The 14,876-nt window shown below is 52.1% G+C and overlaps 3 protein-coding genes across 4 annotated transcripts in view; 1 reads left to right on the top strand and 2 right to left on the bottom strand.

The window, feature by feature from the left end:
- Nucleotides 56-1,903, bottom strand: ALKBH7 (alkB homolog 7). 2 transcript variants are annotated; one of them, XM_003123112.4, is made up of 4 exons: nt 1,473-1,715; nt 656-829; nt 442-566; nt 56-276 (listed from the first exon to the last, which is right to left on the bottom strand). In XM_003123112.4, the coding sequence occupies exons 1-4, from the start codon at nt 1,674-1,676 to the stop codon at nt 114-116; spliced, it is 666 nt and encodes a 221-aa protein (XP_003123160.3). In that variant the 5' UTR covers nt 1,677-1,715; the 3' UTR covers nt 56-113. The 2 variants fall into 2 exon arrangements, with proteins under 2 accessions (XP_003123160.3, XP_013850173.1); XM_013994719.2 differs by lacking the exon at nt 656-829 and having other exon boundaries at nt 1,473-1,903.
- The window catches only part of ACER1 (alkaline ceramidase 1), a 62,872-nt gene continuing 50,577 nt past the window's right edge, over nt 2,582-14,876 (top strand). Inside the window, exon 1 of the mRNA XM_021083989.1 lies at nt 2,582-2,712. The gene's annotated coding sequence lies outside the window, so the exon portion shown is untranslated. The remainder of the gene's footprint in view (nt 2,713-14,876) is intronic.
- CLPP (caseinolytic mitochondrial matrix peptidase proteolytic subunit) lies at nt 5,342-11,460 on the bottom strand. Its single transcript, XM_003480818.4, has 6 exons — nt 11,185-11,460; nt 11,016-11,087; nt 10,385-10,481; nt 9,382-9,569; nt 8,084-8,189; nt 5,342-5,696 (listed from the first exon to the last, which is right to left on the bottom strand). The coding sequence occupies exons 1-6, from the start codon at nt 11,368-11,370 to the stop codon at nt 5,524-5,526; spliced, it is 822 nt and encodes a 273-aa protein (XP_003480866.3). The 5' UTR covers nt 11,371-11,460; the 3' UTR covers nt 5,342-5,523.

Here is a 14,876-nt window from a genome sequence, read left to right on the forward strand (position 1 = left end):
GGTCCTGGGCTTCCCCTGCAACTCCAGCCCCCCACCAACAGGCAGGAAGGCCAGCTTGTCCATTCTCCAACTTTATCCACTAAACACAGGTGTCTTATGAAGCTTCGAGAAGGTCAGCAGGCTGGGGGTGGCTGCCGGGGCTCCCCTGATCCCATACCCTCAGGGAGGGAGCGGCAGATCACTGAGATGCGTCGGCCTCGGGGAATCCGACGCTCTCCAAAAAAGGATTCTTCATCCCGAAGGATCTCATGGGAGAAGTCGTAACGGGCCGAGTCCCTGCAAGACAAAACAGTATGGTGGGTGGGCTGGTGGCAGCCCCTAGTCCAGGCAGAGTGCCTGCCAATAGGGGGTGGAGTTTGCTGTGAGGGCTGAATGACCAAAAGTGCTGGGTGGGTGTCTCAGGAGTTACTGGTAGGGTGGGGGCTCCTTGGGTGCCGGTACCTAAGAATGTAGAGGGAGCCTGGCTCCAGCAGGAGTTCCAGCCACTCCCCTGGCTCCTGAGTGTGCACCAGCCGCATGACACTGGGAGACAGCAGGGACAGGCCGGCAATGGTGGATCCGCAGAACTGGAAGAGGGAACATGGAGGGTAAGTCAATCTTTGGCTTGGCCGGCTCACGCCCAGCTGGGAGCTCTAAGGCACGGGTCTCTGCCCACCTTGATGCTGTCTACGTGTGGCTTGATGTAGCCCCGAGGTTCCAGGTCCAGCACGTGCACTGAGGAGAGCAGGCTCTGGCCAGGGCCAAAAGCGGCCGCCTGCACACGCTGCAGGATGACCCTGCTTGCCTCTGACCAGCGTGACTTCTCAGTCTCTCGGAAGCCATGGATGGCCTGCCCAGAGAGCTAAAGTCAAGGCTGGAAGCTTCCAGGGAGAACAGGGAAACTGAAGTATGGGTTTGGGGCTGGGGGTGGGAAGGAAAAAGCTGGTGGAAGTACAAAGCAAAGGGCTGGTTTTCCCAGCAGAACACTTGACCCCACCCTCAATTCACAACCTTGACCCTATCAACCTGATGATCCTGGGTCTCAAAACCCAACCCCTGCCCCATCTAGCTGGCCTCAGTCCTTTCTATCCACCCTGAGGCTTCAATTCAGTCCCAGATCCCGGCCCCATTGCTGGCCAGTCCCCGATATTCACAGTTTGATCCTACCCAACACCAGTTCCCTGGTCTTCAACCCCAGCCCCTGACTTTCCATCATCTCGCTCCACACCCGTCCCCGTCCCTAACTTTGGTTCTGTCCTCCAAACACCCCCTAGTTCCAGGTTCTGCCTTTAGTTCTGGCCCTTGCTGTCATTTTCCAAAACTGTTTAGGTGCCCCTAAACCCCTCCAAGCTTCAAGACTCCGCCCCCCACCCCAGGTCCCGCCCACAACAGTAGCCCTGAACATCCAGCGCTCCACTCTTCCCACCCATAACGCCCCAGGCTCCGCCCCTCCGTAGCTCCGCAGTCCGGCCCCCCAGCGCCGCCAGCCTCACCGCGTCCCAGTGGTCGTATTCGTATCGGCGACGGCGTAGCTCAGGTTCCAACTCGCGGCTCAGTGTCTCCTCTTCGGCCGCGCTCAGGAAGCCGGGCCGCACCACAGCGGCGTCCCGCAGGCGGCTAAGGAGAGCCGGACCCGAGCCCCTCACCCAACCGTGTCCAGACAGCGTTCGCAGCGCCAGCTGCCCGCCCCCTGCCATAGTTCCGTAGCCGGATCTTGGAAGCGGCGGGGGGTCAGGGCCACGCCCTAGCCCCAGAACCATTGGCTGTGGCTGCTTGGAGTCCCTCCAGTGATTGGTTTCCCTTAGAGTCCCGCCTCTCGCTCAAGGCTACTGGTTATTACTCGGCTGGGCGTCCCAAACTGTTGGCTCTCCCCAGAACCCGTCTCCTCTCCTGCCCTATTGGACGCCATCGACCGCTGTAACTCAGACTACTGGCTGTCCGTCCTTCAGGGGGCGGAGGCGGGGAGGGGGAAAGGGGCAAAGGCGAGATCTGGCTTGGGGTCAGAGGTCAGGGGTCATAGAAGGATTGGGCCGAGGCTATGAAGTCGGCCAGGTCTGGAGGATGCGGGTAGAGTACAGTCGGGCTGAGATGTAGGGGTCAGGGGAATGACCTCCAGCCTATGATTATGGGCTGGGGCCAGATTTGTGGAGTTAGGGGTTTCAGCCAAAAGTCAAAACGAAGCACGTCCCGTTACCCCCTCTCTACTGGGTCATTCCCACCCGCATACGGGCTGGCTCCCATCTTAAAAGCAGGATATAAACAAAAAATCCCCTTCCTTCAGTGACAGAATTGGCATGACACCATTTTGCAGCCCTATTGGACTATTGGTGGATATAGACAGAGACCAAACAGCTCCTAACATCTTGAAAAGAGGGGAACTGGATTTAATGTGCCTCCTGCTGGCAGATCACTTGCCAAAAAGCAGAACCTGAATCCCATCACACTTGTCTAGATTCATACACTGGAAATATCAAGGACAGGACCCAATCAACAAAAACCAGAAAGTGGGAAAGTCCACAGGACAAAGGACCCTGCTTCTCCAACAAGTGAATTTCAAGGAAAGAGAAGAAAAATAGGGAGAGATTGAGAAATTAACGGGAAACCTGCAGTTACAGGACACTTAGAGATCTATCCACCAGTGGTGATGTATGGACCTTAGTTTGATTCTGATTGGAACAAACTAAAAAATAGACAACGGGGGAAATTTGGACATTGGCTGAATATTCACCCGTGGTAAGTATTTTTCCTTTTTTAGGCTTGAAAATGGTATTGTGGTTGTCATTTTAAAAATTCCTTTTATTTACTTATTTGCAATTAACTTTTTTTGAATGAAAGATTCTTTATTGTTTGTTTGCTTATTTATTTATTTATCTTTTTAGCGGGGGCACCCGCGGCATATGGAGGTTCCCAGACTAGGGGTTGAATTCGAGCTGTAGCTGCTGGCCTACACCACAAGCACAGCCACAGCAACGTGGGGTCTGAGCTGTATCTTCGACTTACACCACAGCTCATCAATGTCGATCCTTAACCCACTGTGCAAGGTCAGAGATTGAACCTTTGTCCTCATGGATGCTACTCAGATTCCACTGAGCCATGACTGGGAACTCCTGAAAGATTCTTTAAATTCTGTAGTGCTTTACAATTTCCAAATTTTCACACACACACACATGATTTTACATAATCCCATAATAACCCCCTTTTCTCCCTCCCCTGTCTTGCCCCACCCCCCTCCTCCTCCCCACTGGTAACCACTAGTTTGTTCTCTTTAAGTCAGTTTCTTTTTTGTTTTATTCTCTAGTTTGTTGTATATTTTAGATTCCACATGGAAGTGATATCATACAGTATTTGTCTCTCTGACTTAATTCACTTTGCATAATGCCCTCCAAGTCCATCAATGTTGCTGAAAATGACAAAATTTCATTCTTTTTAGCGGCTAAGTAGTATTCCATTATATATACACCACGTCTTTATGTATTTGTCTGTTGATGGACACTGGAAACTTAGACTGCTTCCATATCTCGGCTGTTGTAAATAATGCTACTGTGAATATAGGGGTGCATGTATCTTTTCTAATTAGTGTTTTTGTTGTGGGTATATACCCAGGAGTGGAATTGCTGGGTCATGTGGTAGTTGTGGTAGTTCTGTTTTCAGTTTTTTGAGAAATAAATATTCCTTATCCTTCAGAAATACATACTGAAATAGATGAAATGAAAAGCTGGGATTTGCTTCAAAGCAATCCAGGGCTGGGGGCCGGAGGGGATCGAAGAATCACAATCAGCCTTGAGCTGGTCATTGTTGACTTGGTGCAATGGGTACTTGAGACTCATTATCCTAGTTTCTCTGCTTTTGTGTGTATTTTAAGTTGTGTGGAATGCAAAGTTCAGCCAAATGTAACCAATGAATGAAGCCAAATTAAAAAGTCCTCTGAATTTAAAAAAAACAAAACATTGACCTCAGTACTCTTCAAAGACAGACCCATGTTTTCTGCTCTCCTCGACAGCAAAATTCCTCGAAAGATTTGTCCAGCTCCGATATTTTCCCACCCCGTCTCTCTGGGTCCACTCCAATCTGGCTTCTGGCCCCTGCAGCACTGAATTGATATTTAGCGCCACTAGTGATCACTGTGCCAAATGCCAGAGCCTCCTGCATTTTTATTCCCAACCCTGACCCCAGACTTACCCATCCCCTGGGATGTCTGAGGCTCATCAGACATCAACCCCTGCTCTTGGCCCATCCTGCCTCTCCTTCTAGCTCTCCTGGTTTCATCAGGGAAAAATATCTCATCTTTCTAGCTGCCTTGGGCCTTGTAGTTTTTGGAGATTACTTTCTCTCTCAAATCTCATACTATGCCTGTCAGCCCTGCCTTTAAAACCTGGCCGGGAGTTCCCTTCGTGGCTCAGTGGTAGCGAATCCAACTAGTATCCACGAGAATGTGGGTTCGATCCCAGCTTCACTCAGTGGATTAAAGATCTGGCGTTGCTATGAACTATGGTTTATGTCTCAAACAAGGTTCAGATCTGGCATGGCTGTGGCTGTGGCGTAGGCCAGCAGCTATAGTGCCAATGGAACCTCTAGCTTGGGAACTTCCATTATGCTACAGGTTCAGCCCTAAAAAGAAAAGAAAACCTGGCTGGAATCTGACCTGTCTCACCGCATAGCTGGGGCCACCAGCCTTCCTCTGGATTATTCCAGATCTTCTGGCTGGTCTCCAGGTTTCTGCGCTTGCTGTACTCCACCCACAATTCTGTGCATCCTCTTTTGTTCTTCTTAAATCCCCGTGGGGCATCTCCCTCCTTGCTAAGACCTACCAGGCCTTTTTTGATCTGTGCTTCTCCCCTTCCTGCTCGCATCTCCTCCACTCTCCCCCTCACTCACTCCACCTGCATGCCAGCCACAGTACTGTCCCAGGGACTTTGCATGTGCTATGCCCTCTGCCTGGACTGCTGGATCCCAAGACAGCAAGCTATCCCCCCCCAACACCCCACCCCACATCCTTAGGGTCTTTGCTTAAATGTCACTTTATCAGCAAGGCCTTCGCAGGCTACCCCTAAAACTGTCTCTCTCTCTCTCTCTCTCTCTCTCTCTCACTCACACACACACACAATTTCCCTGATTTTCTTTTTTTTAAAAAAAAAAAAAAAAAAAAACTCTCTATGCCCACAAGAATGCAAGTTTCTTCAGGACAGGGATTTTTGTGTTTTCTTGACAATAAGTTGTGGCCTCTGGAGCAGTGCCTGGAATGCCGTGTATGTGCAGTAGATCTGCTGAAGCTAGGCAGCTGAAGGTCAGGGTGAAAGCAGAGGCTGCCTGAAGGGCACACATGTGCCAAGGTGGAGGACGGAAGGAGGGAAGGCGCCACAGGCAGGAGCAAAGGCTACAAAGATTTAATTTAAAGTCACAGTGTCTCAGCTGGGGATGCCACCTTGAGGGGCACTCCCAAATCCAGAGTTCCTCAAGGGGCCCCTCCAGGCTCAGGGCCAAGAGATGGGGAGGGCTGCCCCCCGCCTTCCTCCGGAGGGTGAGGGTGAGGGTGAGGGCTGGCTCTCAGGTGCTTGCTGGGGCAGGTTCTGCTGTGGTTGCCGCGGCCGCGGGCTCCTTCTGCACCAGCTCAGGCTCGTCCTCACCATCCTGGGGAGGGTGGACCAGGACTTTGTCTAAGATGCCAAACTCCTGGGCCTCCATGGGGCTCATGTAGCGGTCCCTCTCCATGGCCGACTCTGCAAGGGAAGCAAGGTAGTGATTAAGGTCTGGGGTTACATTCCGGTTCCTGATCTACCCCCTTCCTCCCTGTGTGACCCTGGCCTTCCCCTCCCTGTGCCTCAGTTTTCCCATGAGTAAAATACCTGCTTTAATTTTTTTTTTTTTTTTTTTTTTTTAAGAGAAGCACCTGTAGGATATGGAGTATCCCCCTGGGGTCAAATCGGAGCTGCAGGTGCCGGCCTACACCATAGCCACAGCAACGCCAGATCCGAGCCGTCTCTGCGACGTATTCTGCAACTCATGGCAATGCTGGATCCTTAATCCACTGATTGGAGCCAGGGATCAAACCCGCATTCCCATGGGTACTAGTAAGTTTCTTAACCCTCTCTGAGCCACAACAGGAATTCCCTATTTCAGTTTTTTAAAAAACTTTGTTGATATGTGAATGTCCATCCAGGAAAGCACATGGATCGAATAAGTGGGCACTGCTGATTTTCAGAGTGAACACACCCACGTGGCCAGCACTCCAATCAGCCCCCCAAACCTCACTGGTGCTACTTCTAATCACTGACCCCCTGCCAAGGAGTAACCACAACCCTAACAGTGGCCTAAAACAGCACAGGTTAGTTATGCCAGTCTTTGCCCTTTAAATACAGACCCTTAGCGCATTCACTTCTTTTAGCACACAGTGCTGTGTTTTTCTTCTTTTTTTTTTTTTTTTTGCTTTTTAGGGCCGCACTCACAGTATATGGAGGTTCCCAAGCTAGGGGTCCAATTGGAGCTACAGCTGCTGGCCTACACCACAGCCACAGCAACGAAGGATCTGAGTCACATCTGCAACCTACACCACAGCTCATGGCAACGCCAGGTCCTTAACCCACTGAATGAGGCCAGGGATCGAACCCGCAACCTTGTGGTTCCTAGTCAGATTCACTTCCGCTTCGCCACGACAGGAATTCCAGCACCGTGTTTCTGACATTCATCCAGGCTGCTGTGCGTCCCCATGGAACGGTCCTCCTGGCTGTGTGGCGTCCCACCTCCTGAGGAAACCACCCTTGATGCGCAACTTCTGCCGTGGGCCATTTGGGTATTGCCCTGTTTGGGGCTCGCAGGAACAGGACAGCCCTTGGCACTCCCGTCTGCATCTTTGGTGGACAGAAGCACTCAAAGGCCTCGGTTAGGTGTTGAGCAGAGGAACCACGCATCTTCCTGTGTGTTCAGCTTCACTGCCTCACAGCTTTTCAGAGGGGCTGTGTCCTGTCCATGGCCACCTACAGTGGATGGACATTCTAGTTGCTCCACACGCCCCTCAGCAATGGGTGGTGTCTGTATTTTCTCTTAGCTGGTGCAGCGGATTGAAGTGGTATCTCATGATGGTCTTATCTGCCTTTCCCTAATAACTACTGACATCATTATTAAACATTATCACCAAAGATGATGAGGGAGTTCCCGTTGTGGCTTAATGATTAATGAATCCGACTAGGAATGATGAGTTTGTGGGTTCGATCCCTGGCCTTGCTCAGTGGGTTAAGGATCGCCATTACTGTGAGCTGTGGTGTAGGTCGCAGACATGGCTCGGATCCCATGTTGCTGTGGCTCTAGTGAAGGCCAGCGGCTAGAGTTCCGATTAGACCCCTAGTCTGGGAACTTCCATATGCCGCATGTGAGGCCCTAGAAAAGACAAAAAAAAAAAAAAAAAAAAAAAGATGATGAGCCTCAGAGTTCCCGTTGTGGCATAGGTCATAGACACGGCTTGGATGCTGTGTTGTTGTGGCTGTGGTGCAGGCTGGCGGCTGCAGCTCCAGTTCAACCCCTAGCCTGGGAACTTCCGTATGCTGTGGGTGTGGCCCTAAAAAGCGCACGGGGGGGGGGGATGATGAGCCTCTTCCGTGTCTTGGCCATTTGGAACATTCCTTGTGGAAGACCCTGTTCAAACCTCTGGACCTATTTCAGTGAAGTTTTGGCTAGGCTCCTGTAAGTGGGTCTTTTTAAAGTGCTCATGGAGCTCCCTGGTGGCTCTATGGGTTAAGGACTGGGTCTTGTTACTGCTGTGGCTGCTGTTCAATCCCTGCCCTGGGCAACTTCTGCATGCTGCAGGCATGGCCGGAAAAACAATAACAACAAAACAACACATTAAGTGCTCAGAACAGGGGTTCTCAACCAGGGTGGGGAGGATTCTGACCCCCAGGGGACACTGGGTGACATCTGGAGACAGTTTTGCTCTCACAGTTGGAGGGGCTACTGGCATCTAGTAGGCAGTGCCCAGGGATGTGCCACATATCCTGCCCGGGAAGGCTCCCGCACAGATGGTCCAGCCCCGAGTGTCAGTAACACCGAGGTCCAGGTGTGTGTTGGTCATAATAAAAGGGAGCAGCTGGGAGCCCACGCGGGACAGGGCACTCACCAATCACCTGCAGGCTCTGCTTGGTGTGCTTGGCGTAGATGCTGTAGAGCTGCTTCTTGAGTTTCATGATCTCCTCTGCCTGGATGGCAATGTCTGTGGCTTGGCCCTGGGGGACGTCCCAAGAGGGAGAAGGTTGGGGTCAGTGGGTACCACTCTTGGGGAGAGACTGGAGACGGGGATTCCAGAGCAGGCCCTGGGCTTCTGGCTGGGCTTTGTGAGTCCCTCCACATCCTGCTTCATCATCAGCGCCACCAGGAAGGCTTCCTGTATTAACTCTATGTTATTTTCTGCAGCTGGGACCTCCCTGACCTGGAGAAATGGCGCCTCCCAGGGCAGCTACTTCCTACTTCTACTGTCCAGAGCACACTTTTTACATACAAACCAGCCAATCCAAGCCCACACTCTGGGTCACCATCCCCCTGCCCAGATATTGGGGTACCAGATAACTAGGGACAGTCCTTATGCCCCAGAGACCACTGAAACTGTTCACACTAGCCAGTCCTAAGCCTGATTATCTTGCTTGCTCATTCTTTCCTGCAGAAACCAAACGAAGGCTCTTGCCCGCTTTCTCCTTCTGACCAACCCTGGTGCCTCTCTATGTGGCCCCCATAGCCTGGCCTGAGATACAATCCAGTAACCAGAGCCACAGCAGTGATTACACCAGATCCTTAGCCCACTGAGCCACCAGAGAATTCCCAAACTGTCTTTTCAATGGCAATCCTCTCCTGATCTCTTGGCTTCACTATACCTGCATACTAATCAAACCTACATTTTATTAAGAGTTCCCCTCATGGCACAGTGGAAACAATCCGACTAGGATCCATGAGGTTGCGGGTTCTATCCTGGCCTCACTCACTGGGTTAAGGATCCGGCATTGCTGTGAGCTGTGGTGTAGGTCACAGATGTGGCTTGGATCCTGCATTGCTGTGGCTGTGGCCTAGGCTGGCAGCTGCAAGTCCAACTGGACCCCTAGCCTGGGAACCTCCATATGCTTCAGGTGCAGCCCTAAAAAGCAAAAAAAATAAAATAAAAATGTTTTATTTATTTTTATTTTTTGGCCATATCTGTGGCATATGGAAATTCCTGGGCCAGAGATTGAATCTGAGCTGCAGTTGTGGCCTGAGCTACAGCTATGGCAATGCTGGATCCTTAATGCATTGTGCCACAGTGCGAAGTCCTAAAACCTACATTTGAAAACACTCTCACACCCCCATGTGACTTCCGGCCAGCTTGCCCTTCTGTTCTAGACCCTGTCCCCTATCCCATCCCCAAAGCAGCTTGCAGGGCCTGGCACTCACCCTGGCGCCCCCAGAGGGCTGGTGGATCATGATGCGGGAGTTGGGGAGCGAGTGGCGCATGCCCGGGGTGCCTGCGGCCAGAAGCAGGGAGCCCATGCTGGCGGCCTGTCCCACACACCACGTGCAGATGGGGTTCAGGATGTACTGCATCGTGTCGTAGATGGCCAGACCCGAGGTCACCACGCCACCTGCAGATGGGGCACAAGTGTGGGGCTGTGCCACCTCCTCCCACTGTCCCTTCCCTAGGGCAGCCTCTGGCCCTGGGGAAGGCTGGTGTAGACACCCTTGAGAGCCAGGTCCCAAGCACAAATACTTCTGGGGGTAGGGAGGTGACAGAAACAGGTGATACGAAGCAGGTGGGGCAGAAGAGAATGCATGCTCCAGAGTGAGCTGACAGTTGCCAGAAGTGCATGTGGGCCCAGGAGGGCCACATCTGCCAAAATTTCAAGAGAAATTAGAAGTTGGGAGAGTATGGTGGCTAAGAGCCAAGGCTCTGGAGCCAGCCTGCTGGGGTTATGACCCCTAGCTGGGCAGGCAGTTTATCATGTGTGACCCTGGGCAAGTTAGCCAGCCTCTTGGAACCAGTGTCTCCTTGTGGATTGGAGATAATTAATACCGATCACGTGAGGTTGCCATGAAGATAAACTGAGTTAAATGTGTGTAAAGCGCTTAGAAAAGTGCCTGCCATGGTACATGCTCAATGAGGATTGGCTCTTCTCCCTTTGGTGGGGAGCATGGGGTGTGTGGAATCTACCAATTAAAAAAATCTTGACATTTATTTTTAGGTCAGGTCGGTAAAACACTACACATAGGATAAAAGAGGCAGGTTCAAGCAAGGGGCAGGCAGCTTCTGGAGGTTCCAAGACACTCTGGGGATTCTGAAGGAAGCTCCACACCTTTTCCTTCTCCAGAAAGTGAACATCTCTGATTGGGGGTTCATTCCTGGGAGTTACCAAGCTTGTCCCCAGGAGTGCCCCTGGTACCCAGGGAAGGCCCTGCTCACCAGGGCTGTTGATATACATGTGGATGGGCTTCTTGTTGCTTTCAGACTGCAGGAAAAGCAGCTGTGCGATGACCAGGCTGGCAACACTGTCGTCAATCTGCAAGTGGGGAGGGCATGGGTGTCCCCCAGTGGGGGTAAGGGCTAAAGGAGTCAGTTACAGGGTGCCTGGGGGTGAGTCAGGGCATCCTAAAGGGGGTCAAAGCCGAAGTAAGAAGAACTGGAAAGAGTTCAGGACCCAGGAGGGATTCGGTGGGGGGGGGGGTGATCCAAATCCAGGGGGTTTGGGGCCCAGGAAGGGGGCTGTCAGTAGACTCAGGGTACAGGAAAGGAAGGGATCAGGAGTTTGGGGAGAGGGAGTGGAACCCAGGAATGGGGAGGAGAGTTATTGGTGGGGTAGGCAATCAGAGATTAGTAAAGGGGAAGCAGAGGGTTTGATAAAGGGGTGGAGGGGGTTCTAGGGGCCAGGAGAGAGGGAGGACTTAGGTGCCCAGGGAGAGTGGTGTCAGGTTGGGAGAAGGGCGGAGCCTAGGAAGGAAAGTCAGGAGGCGAGGTTAGGGAACCTAGGAGGTTTGGGCAGGGGTACATGGGGTCTGGGCAGGTGCAGGGGAGGATCCGGGCGCAGGGCACTCACTGGGCCCATGACGCACACGATGCGCTCCCGCAGCAGCCGTGAGTAGATGTCATAAGCGCGCTCCCCGCGACCCTGCGGGAGCAAGATGAGGCTGAGGGTCAAGGGCCCGCCGAGCCCTCAGCCCTGAGCCCTCCCAGCCCCAGGCCGTGTCCCCGCCCGGCCACTGTACCGTCTGCTCCACCACGATGGGAATGAGCGGGAGAGCCCGGGACACCGTCGCGTGCAGGCTCCGCTGCATGACCAGGCGGTTCTCGGGCGTCCGCTGTGGGGAAAAGCGGGCAACAAGACGAGACCCCAGCCCAGGGAACCTGCCTGCGGCCACCCGGGCCCCCCGCACCAATATTTCGGGCAACATCGTGCAGCACGCCTATCCCAGCCGCCGTACGTTGCCGGAACTACAATTCTCGGCGTGCTTTGCGCTTGCGACCCTCTCACGAGACCTCCCACTTCCGGGAAGCGACAGGGCTGGTTTGTTGACGGGGCGGAGTCTGAAAGGGGCGGGATCAGGGAAGTATTGCCAGTGTAGAGCCAGAGAACTTCAAAGACGCCTGCTTCAGTCTCTTGCCCAGAGATTCTTCACAATTTTCTGCTCTTCATTGCTTATCTTAAAAATCAGCTCCGTGTGCCCGCTGGGCTTCGGCCTCAACGATCTTCCAGCCTGGCGGGGCAGACTGCTACTGAGATCTTCCCATCAGTCTGTAGTTACGGGTGGGAGAGAGGGAGGGACCCTAGGCTATAGAAACGGAGGGGTGGCCTGGGAGGTCAGTCTGGAAAGCGTCCTAGGAGTGGGTATTGGAGCTGGGCTTTGAAGGAGTTTCTGGTAGAGAGAAGAGAATGGAGAAAGGAGTGGGGGAAGAAGGGTTATGTCCCTGATAACGTTTGGGACTCCTCTCTGCCTCCACATCTTCTCAAGGTGGATTCTTTTTCGTCTTTCATTTCAAATGTCTTGGCAGCGTTGTCCCTTATTTTGTCCCCAGAGCCTAAAACGGTGCCTGGCACACATTAGGTGCTTATCAACTACACTTTGAGCCAAGAGATGGAGTTCCCGTCGTGGCTCAGTGGTTAATGAACCCGACTAGTATCCATGAGGATGAGGGTTAGGTCCCTGGCCCCGCTCACTGGGTTAAGGATTCAGTGTTGCCGTGGGCTGTAGGTCGCAGATGCAGCTCGGATCCCGCGTTGCTGTGGGCTAGGCCTGCAGCTACAGCTCTGATTGACCACTAGCCTGGCAACCTCCATATGCCTCAGAAGCAGCCCTAAGAAGACAAAAGACCAAAAAAAAAAAAAAAAAAAAAGAGAGAGAGATGAAGAGGTGAGAAAGGTTAAGAGCTGAAGGTTTTGGAGTCTGCTGCCCACGTGCCAAGCCTGGCTCAACCACTGATTTGCTATGCGATCTTAAGTGCATTGTTTAAAGATGATGACCAACCTCACAGGGAAGGACTTAACAATACCTGCTGCTGAGGCAGCATATTGACATCCCCTGAGTTTATCTTTATTTATTTATTTATTTTTTTGGCCACACCAATGGCATATGAAAGTTCCTGGGCCATGGATCAAACCCTCATCACAGCAGTGACCCTAACCACTGCAGGGACAATGCCAGATCCTTAACCCTCTGGGTCACAAGAGAACTCTAACATCCCCTGAATTTCAGTCTTGGATCCACTACATACAAGTTGTGTGTCCTGGAGCCTTAGTTTCTCATCTATAAAGTGCAGTTAATGATAATAAACTATATCCTAGGGTTGTGGGCCTCAGCGTGGACCTGGAATGTAGTAAGTGCTCAATTTGTATTAGCCATTGATGTGGTGTTAGGTCAGCAACCATGGGCATCCAAGAAATCCATCCAAATGAGGGTCTATTTGAAGTGAGTTTTGATGCATAGTTAGGAGTTCACAGGCAGACCACTCCTAATTGCTGGACTCTCGACTTGATGCTGGGTAGTTTTGTGCCTACTGAGATCCCATTCTTCTCAGGAGACAGAGCAGGACACAGACACTCCTCGCCTTACAGGATCAAGGGCAGTATAGAGGGTAAGATATTGAAGTGGGGGAGTTTGGTGGAGGCCCCTGGAGGCATTCGTGGTACTAGGAGTGGTATTTCCCCAGCGGTGGCTGAGGAGGTATGTGTCCCAGTTCCCAGTTTCTGCTGCGAGTCAGGTGGGTGGCTCTGCCCAGCTGGTTCCCCTGAGGGCTGAACTCCTGCCCTGCCCTGGGGAGAAGGGCTGTGCCTTTGGTTGCCACAGCCCCCTCAGTTCCCCCCTGGCTTCCTCTCCCATGTCCTGACACTGCCCCACAGTTCCTGCCCTCACTGCCTTTGTTCTACCTGCTCTACCTATTCACAGTTCAACTGCTTTTCACATCCTCCTTTTTTTTTGGTCTTTTGCCCTTTTAAGGCCACACCAGCGGCATATGGAAGTTCCCAGGCTAGGGGTCTAATTGGAGCTGTTGCTGCTGGCCTATGCCAGGGCCACAGCAACACCAGATCCAAGTCGCATCTGCGACCTACACCACAGCTCAGAGCAACACTAGATCCTTAACCCACTGAGCAAGGCCAGGGATCGAACCCACAACCTCATGGTCCCTAGTCAGATTCGTTTCCGCTGCACCCTGATGAGAACTCCTCACATCCTCCTTTTAACCATTCCTGATAATACCCTCCCAAGTGTTGAATACCCTCCCAAGTGTTGCAACTTCACCACTGACTCAGGCCCTGCTGTTTCTTCATTCAGCAGCCTAAGTGATCCTCTTAAAAGGTAATTCAAACCATATGGGGAGTTCCCGCCCCCTCCTGCCCCACAGCTCACCTCCTTGCTCTGACCCCCTCACTCACTCCACTGCAGCCACACTGGCCTCCTTGCTAATCCTCTCACTAATAAGGTACACACCAGCCTCAGGGCCTTTGCACTGGCTGTTCCCTCTGTCTGGAATGCCCTTCCCGTGGCACCCTCCTCACCTCACATCAATTCCATACTCATTGTCCCCTCTGACACCCCAGTTGAAGACCACAAGCCCCACCCCTTATATCCCAGAACACTGTACCCCTTTCCCTTGCTTTTCTTTTCTTTTCTTTCTGCTGTGTCACGACAGGAACTCCTTTTTTTTTGTTCTTGTGCTTTACTTTTCTTTATAAGACTTATTAGCCTAGTCCCTCCTTGCTCAAAATAGGCTTCACAGACCAGCAGCATCACCTGGGATCTTGTTAATAAGGCCGACTGGGAGTTCCCAATGTGGTGCAACAGGATCAGCAGCGACATTGCCGTGACAGGTGCAGGTTCAACCCCTGACCTGGCACAGTGTCTTAAAGTAGGTTGAAACTGTGGCTCAGATCCCCAAGAACTCCATGTGCCACAGGATGGCCAAAAAAAAAAAAAAAAAAGGACCCCTGTTAGGCTCCACTCTAGACCTACTGAGTCAGAACTTTCATTTGAACTGGATCCCCAGGCCATCCATCCACAAGCACACTGAAATTTGAGAAGTGCTCCCATAGGATACATGTACTGTTTTTTGTTTGTTTGTTTGTTTGTTTTTTGCTATTTTAGGGTCACACTCATGGCATATGGAGGTTCCCAGGCTAGGGGTCAAATTGGACCTGTGCCGCCGGCCTACACCACAGCCACAGCAACATGGGATTTGAGCCATGTCCGTGACCTACACCACAGCTCACGTCAATGCCTGATCCATAACCCAGATCGAGGCCAGGGATTGAACCTGCCGTCCTCATGGATCCTAGTGAGGTTTGTTAACTGCTGAGCCACGAAGGGCACTTCTACTGCTTACTTTTTTAATGTTAAATTTTATGGGTTTTTTTTGGCTGCACCAGCAATGTACAAAAGTTCCCAGGCCAGGGATTGAACCCAGG

The sequence above is a fragment of the Sus scrofa genome, chromosome 2 (genome assembly GCF_000003025.6).
Source record: "Sus scrofa isolate TJ Tabasco breed Duroc chromosome 2, Sscrofa11.1, whole genome shotgun sequence".
NCBI lineage: Eukaryota > Metazoa > Chordata > Mammalia > Artiodactyla > Suidae > Sus > Sus scrofa.